Source organism: the organism of the source record quoted next, unplaced genomic scaffold, assembly GCF_019419815.1.
Source record: "Pyrus x bretschneideri cultivar Hongxiangsu unplaced genomic scaffold, Pyrus_bretschneideri_v1 Contig43, whole genome shotgun sequence".
NCBI lineage: Eukaryota > Viridiplantae > Streptophyta > Magnoliopsida > Rosales > Rosaceae > Pyrus > Pyrus x bretschneideri.
Window position 1 is genome coordinate 2480906 of NW_025999757.1, and position 7410 is coordinate 2488315.

At 33.7% G+C, this 7410-nt stretch overlaps 1 protein-coding gene across 2 annotated transcripts; it reads right to left on the bottom strand.

Moving 5' to 3' along the window:
• Positions 1-703: 703 nt before the first annotated feature.
• Positions 704-6291, bottom strand: LOC103935970 (transcription factor UNE10). 2 transcript variants are annotated; one of them, XM_048566776.1, is made up of 6 exons: positions 6056-6291; positions 5236-5833; positions 4912-5016; positions 4103-4168; positions 1101-1460; positions 704-954 (listed from the first exon to the last, which is right to left on the bottom strand). In XM_048566776.1, exons 1-6 carry the CDS (start codon positions 6166-6168, stop codon positions 871-873), a joined length of 1326 nt encoding a protein of 441 aa, XP_048422733.1. In that variant the 5' UTR covers positions 6169-6291; the 3' UTR covers positions 704-870. The 2 variants fall into 2 exon arrangements, with proteins under 2 accessions (XP_048422733.1, XP_048422732.1); XM_048566775.1 differs by having other exon boundaries at positions 5197-5833.
• Positions 6292-7410: the final 1119 nt, after the last annotated feature.

Genomic DNA, 7410 nt, shown 5'->3' on the forward strand with positions numbered 1-7410 from the left:
TTATTCAAAGTCAATTTCAACAACCACAAATTGTTTTCAACAAAACTTTTCAATTTTTATTTTCAAGTTTAAATTAGTTATAATTTAACTTAATTAGGTAAGGTTTCTTAGAATTAAATCAAATCTTTGTGGGAAGGTAATCTGTGTTGCTTCATGTACAATCTTTTGATTCATATACTTGCTTGTGAGCATTTGTTTAATTTTGATTACTATAATTTTCGCAACAATTAGTTGAAACTTAAACTTAAGTGTACACAGAATGCCCCTGTAGTGCACTACAATTCACCCGAAATCAAAGATCTCAAATCATTCCGCGGAATAAAAAACTAATACTACAATAAAACCTCTCTAAAGTAATATCTATAAAATAAAACCTCTCTAAAGTAATATCTATAATGGAATAATCTCATGAAGTCATAAAAAATTTCAGTCCCAACTTGGGACCAATTATGTATTGGAATAAACTTCATATTATAATAAGTTATAATTTTTCTTAGTCCATCTTAATGAAACACACATCCACATAATTATAATTGTTAATGAGTACAAAAATATGCAGGAAATAAAATAGTTCGTGCCTAAGGAATCCTCCTTAGAAAATACCACATTCATTAAGAATAAGTCAATAAAGTAATATGTTTTACCTACACATCTATTAAGTAATATAATCTTCCTAAAGTTATATGACTCGGTCTCAACTGTGTAATATAAAGAGGTCTTACTCTATATTGATTCTCATTGAAAGATACCAATCATATACATGTAGCCAGCTGATATAATCAAAGACATTATTGCACCATAGTATTCGAAATCCACGTTCAAACCAGTTCTTGCCCATTCATAAGTATGGAGCATGTGATATCTTGCTTATTAGCCCTTAGAGCTAGATGCTGGAGGTTGATGGAACTGCTGATACATGGCTGCCATCATGCTGTAAGCATCCATGGTCATAGGCTGCGAAAAAGTTCGAAATACAAACGTTAAGGGGGCAATGCTATAATCTCCGTTTTAATTAATACTGCTTTGTCTGTCGAAATAGTTTTATTGTAAATATAATATAAAATTTAATCAGTAAATTAAATTCTAGATTCAAAGCATACCTGTGATTGGCATGCGAGGAACGCGGACAAGTGATCAGGCATTACTCCCGTTGAAGCAGCTGGTAGCCTGTCACCGCCGGTGCCATCCCAAGAAGCCGCCATGGGCATGAATGCGGATGGGTGAAGAACCGGAGGAATGCCGGGGCGGCCAATGTTGTTCATGTCCATTCCCATTCCCATCCCTATTCCCATGCCCATCCCCATGTTTCTTGGGGCGGCGGCCATCATAGACATTTGAAGCTGTTGCATGGCCATTGGTAACATCATGGTAGGCATGTTCATTCTGCTTATCATTTGGACTTGTGCTTGCAATTGCTTCAAATATTCAATCACTTCGTCTAGCATTGAAGCTTTATCAGTCTGAAATAAAAATGTTGGTTATTTAGAGATATAATTGTATGTATTATTGCATATATTAGGCGCGGTTTCGAATCAAATAACATTTTTTGCATGTATTATCACATAGATTAGGCATATTGTATTTTTATTTTACACACACACACACACACACACACACACACACACACACACACACACACACACACACACACACATATATATATATATATGTATGTATATGAGGCCTTTATAGGAGGGGATTTCCAATTTTTCTAAATGAGGACTAGTGGTGGCCCACACAACATTGAACTTCAATGATCTAAACCATCTAGTTTTCAAGTTGCACCTCATAGATCATCTCTTGCAAAATATTAGCCAAATCAGAAATATTTGAGACATCTAATTGAGTTTAAAGAAATTGACGAACATTTTGTTCTATAAGAAACAATGAAATTTCATTGTTGAATTGAATTTTTGCAAGGATAATTTATGAATCGAGACTTACAAAATAGACAATTTGAATCGTTGAAGTTCGATGTGAAGCAAGTCCCACATATAATATGTAATAAACAGTAATTTATTTTATAATGTAATTTTATTATTAGTATGCATTCAAACATGGCAGTAAATTTTTTATTTTTTATTTTTTCAATTCGCAAGATTTATTTCATCAGGTGACATTTAATTGCGTTGATTAATTTGAAAAATAACTCTTGATAACAAGTAACTACTTCTTTTTTCCTTTAAATGGGGACAATTGGGGGCAATCAATGATTATCTATCCCTTCTGGGCCCGTAAGGGCTAAGATAACAAGTAACTAACTAAATAAATGTCAAATGTCATTAAGATTATTTTAGACACCCAAAAATACAAATTGTGCAAAGTCAAAATTAAGGAAGTTGCTTAGTTGGACATAGTCATTGAATTATGTTTGGAAAAATTACTATGGTGTTAAATTAAATTGAATTTTAAGGAGTAAAATTAAATTTTTAGTAAAATGTTAAATGTACCCTTTGAAGGTAATTTTACTACTTGAAATTGTACATCCAATTATATTTTCTCAAGGAGCTGTTATTGGCACTCTAAAATTCTCATTTTGCACTCAAACTTTCTATATTTAGAAGCAAAAAAAAAAACTTGTGAAGAGTGCAAAATAAGAATTTTGAAGTACAAATAGCAATTCCTTTTCTCAAAACCTACGGTTAATCTCACATTCAATCTCTATCCCACTACTACATATATGTTTCATGTTAGAAATTTACATGTTATGGATTTATACCACTTCATTCTCTATTATTCTTCATTACTCTTCACGTGATTAAATATGTACAGATTGAGGGGATATAAACCCAAAATATACCTCTAAGGTTTACTCTTCAGAGTTTGACCGCATTTCTACAACTTCTTTGTTCTTTTGTCCATTATGCACATTTTTTTTTTCAACCCTAAGCTACCATTTTTCTTTTTAAGAGGCATTAGATTGAACAAATCAAAGAAAAATCAACGGAAATAATTAAGTATGTAAGTGGTGAAAAAATCATTCACCAACAGCTGCACATCAGGTTAGAGATTCATAATATACGAAGAAAGTTATTCTTATTCGGGAATAACAACTTGTATGACACGAATTCACCGTCACAGTGAAGTGTCGTACTAATAACACAAGGACATGGGGAAAGAATTAATACGTGTCTTTTATTGGTAAAAAAAAATGCTACTCTTAGCACATATTTCTATCATCTCTCTGATAGAGATGAGATTAACATGCATTAGCGAGCTCTATCTCTAATAGAGAGGTGATACAAATAAGTGGTAAATGTAGCATTATTTATTTTTGACACTTTTTAAGAATGTCAAGCGAAAGTAAACCGGTGCCATAAAAGGCATCTATTTGAGAGGATCACAATACACAAGGATTAGGGCCTACCACTTGGAAATATTTAAGTGGAATCAGGAAGTTGTCCCATAGCGAACAACCTCCCGTTCAATTGTACATTGTTACAAAATGGATGTGTGGACTAGGATCATTGAATTCACCAAAAACACACACAACCACATGCAAATGCAATGAGATTTTGGACAACATTTATGGTAATCGGCAGACCTGTCTCATGCTTATAAATCAAAATGTGAAACCAAAAGTACCCTGAAGTGACTATTTTTCTGTCAATAGCGGCCCTTGGGGCATGCATGCATTTCCTCCCAATTGATGAGAACAATTTGTGAAATCTCAAGTGATAATTAGTATCTTTTTCCTTTGGCTTAGAAGATGTTGAGGACTTGAAAGGTACCTATTCTTGTCGTGAGTGTTTGAATAATTACGGTACCACTAAAACTACAAGGCCCCACATGATAACTAGATGATATTAGCACAAGAAACGTTTTATTGATTATCTGATGACTAAAATATGTATGATCACTTATTTTTAGATTTCTTAAAATGTGGAGAATAAATATTATGTTTTTAATATTTTAAATATAATTATTAATATCAAATTCAAATATGAGTGATTATAAATTTTTAATTATCAGGTCACCAAAAAAACACAACTCATATTGACATCTAATTTGACATTTATCGAGGTTTTTTCACTTTTACTGTTATTCGATGAAACAAAAACAAGAAAGATAGTGCACAAAACCCAAAAGTGGAACATCATACCTTACTGGAATTTGGGACCAGCTTCTGCAGCGTCTTCATCCTTTGATTGATCTTATCTCTCCTTTTCTGTGAAAAAAAAAAAAAAATTAATGAAACGAGCTTGAAAATTGTGAGTTTACAAAATAAAAGGTAAAATAAATAGTATTGACTTTTTAGTGTAAAAATATGATTTTTCGTTAAAATGAACCGTACCCGAAGTTTTTCGTTAAAATTCCAAAAAAAAAATTCTGTAGGTAAGAAACGGCTATTGTGATAATAAGAAACAGTTATGATATATAATTTGAATCCGAAGAGGTCAAGCAGTTTTCTATCGGACTGTAAATGCTCATCACCTACCTTTAGACTGGGATCCACTAGGTATAGACTATACTCAATCCAATCATTGATATATATGTTACATTCTCAGTTCTTGATAAAAAAAACTGAAAAATTCGTCTTACATATTTATATGTGTAATGTTACCTTTATCGTATATTTGTATTGTTTTTAAATAGAAATAGAACTCATAAATACATGTAGGATAAGAGTAATATTTTTGTATTTATATTATTCATTTCCTTTCATTAAAAAAATTGATATATATTAATTTGTTCATTTATTGCGACAAAGTAAACTGAGAGAGAAATCATAATTTTGAAGTATCATTGACAGCTTTTTGTTTAGGTACTAAAATTGAATTTTTTTTCAAAGTAAAATAAAAGTATATATTAGAAGTTGTCCAAATAAAAGAAAATTCTTCTGTACGTAGATACATGACTGGATTGTATTTCTAAAGGCTCAATTCGGATAAAAAGAGAGAGCTAGCATACTCGTTCAGACTGGTTATGAATAGCGGCAGCCCTGCTCCTTTTTGTAGAAATCGAAGATTTTCCAGTACTTCGTTTCTTTCTGTCATCTTCATCTCCTACCTCCCCCTTCAAAAAAAAAAAAGAAAAAAAAAACAATAAAGAAACAAATAACAAATCAATTAAAAAATAAAAATAAAATACGGAAACCCTAGTAACCAACAAATCCATTATATTATTCAAATAATAATTCAGATATAATTATCTAACACGTATGCACATATTTAGGGAGTAAAACAGGGAGTTTGCCTGTGGTCTACTGTGACAAACGGAGTCATAGTCGCTTGCCTTTGTACTGTCAAGTGTAACATGTTGGCTATCGATCCCAAACGTGGCACTACCACTCACACTTTGCGATCTGCTGCTCCACTCAGGCGTTTCAGGGACACGTGCCAAGCTCGTTCCTTTTCCAGAAAGAAGGGTGTCATCGTCGTGTGTGGCGGCACCAGTGGTGCCACTGCACGAATCTACTCGAGTGGAGCATCCTACCATGCCCGCACCAGAAATCACCCCTGGCATGGATATGGACTCGATCATTTGACTACTTGGGTCATCACTTTGGTTCCTGCAAGGAACCAATGCGTCCATAGTCACAGTGGTGGAGGGCGTTGCCACAGCACGGTGTCGATCAAACCAGGTCACTAGTTCCTTAGCGCCGCTGCCGCCACCAGAGGAAGAATCAAAGGGAGGCTTGAGAGGACAGGGTAAAGCTGTGGATGTGGCTTGGTTGACTATTGATTCAAGGGTGCCACTTGCCCGGGGCTTGTCCCAGGTGGTGTACTTAGTAGTCATAGATAAAGGCTTCGCCAACAGGCGCGGTGGTCCTAAGCCGTGCATGGCTACCTCGCCGTTTTCCCATGTCAACTCTGCTACTTCGTAGTCCAACCTGCACATAAATGTATAAATAATTTAAGTGATTCACTAATAATGGGTAATCTTTTATGTACATCATTTTTCTTCTCCGTTTATTTCTGCCACTTAATTCTCCTTCGACTTACTCGATTCAAAGTCTAAAATAAACAGGAGTGTGCATTCATAGCAAAATAGTACGGAAATCATTTCCCTTAAAAACTAATCAAACCAGTGAGAAAGAGAGAGTTTAGCATACAGAGGGACATCTGTAGGTGCTGTGTGAAGGGAGTGGGAGCGAGAAGAGAGCCTAGGAGCAGGTGGAGTAGTAGTAGTTTCATCAAGATCCCAGCTAGGAACGCGCTGGCTCATTTTTTGAGAGAGCCCTTGATTTGAGTACTTGTAATGGTGTAGTAGATCTGAGAGGGAAGAGGGTAATTATATACTAATAGTCTAACATGGTTGTTTCTTCTTCTGCTGCTGCTTCAATTATATTGTGCAAATTTGTGTATGGAACAAGCAGGGCCCGACTGTTTGAGAATGGGAAAAGGGAGAATGATGAGAAGAGAAGGATAGGGTGCCGGGTCATTTTATTATGCCCAGAGCTGCTGGCTAATAATATCCTGAGAAAGTAAGGAGATGTCTCTGACAGCTTTTAATTCTGAGTAGTAGTATCTAACTATTTAAGATGGGTACTAATGTTAAAAGAGACTCTCTATTTAAATCATGTATTATAAATTATATGATTTGAGTTATTAAGTATTAATTAACGTGTTTATTTTATACTTATGATATATCATATGATTTACAAATTTGATCTAAACAATTGAGTTACCTGAGATTATCCATTTGAGATACCAAAAAGGTGAACCAAGTAGAAAAAAATAATAACAAGAAGGGTAGATTATTCAAAACAAAAATCAGCTTTGCGTTCGTGACAGTAACAACTAAATCATTGATTTATTATTAAATATATATTATTAATGTATTTGTAGATTAAATGATGGGGTAGGTGGGGACGTTTGTTTGCTTAATTAATTTGTACATCAAGCAAGAATAAATAGATATCAAACTTGTCATATACGAGATTTGAATTTAAAATTTTTATAAAAGAAGTTTCACTAAATTATAGTACTAAGTGGCTAATGCGTTATATATATGTGTGTTCAACAATTTGGGAACCATATAATTGCAAAATTGTTTTCTTTTCCTATATGAGACTTTTTAACAAATTCATTATCCAGCTTGGAACGTTTATATAACACATGTATACATCACATTTTACTTCATAAGTATACATGTGATATACAAATTTGATAGAAGTATACGTACATGTGTATAGAAATACATATATGCTTTGAGTATACATGTGATATTGTTTCTTATACGTGACGGTTGTTCATCGAATAGGAGTTTCCATTACCAAGAGATGATGACAAAAAGCAAATTAAACGAAAACATGGACTATATTATGTGGTAGAGAAAAAGAGAGGGATAGAGATGAAAATGGAAAGGCCTTATTAATATCAAGGTGAATTGTGGTGTGAGATCGATGAACGTAGAGTCCTCAGCAAAGCCAAGAAAAAATAGAGAAGAAACAAAACATAAGTTCGA

Coding starts and splice junctions, on each gene's coding strand:
- LOC103935970 (XM_048566775.1), bottom strand. CDS start 6,168: ATGAGCCAGCGCGTTCCTAGCTGGGATCTTGATGAAACTACTACTACT. Junction 5,017..5,196: donor TTTGTCACAGTAGACCACAG/GCAAACTCCCTG, acceptor TTTTTTTTGAAG/GGGGAGGTAGGAGATGAAGA. Junction 4,169..4,911: donor TTCATAACCAGTCTGAACGA/GTATGCTAGCTC, acceptor TTTTTTTCACAG/AAAAGGAGAGATAAGATCAA.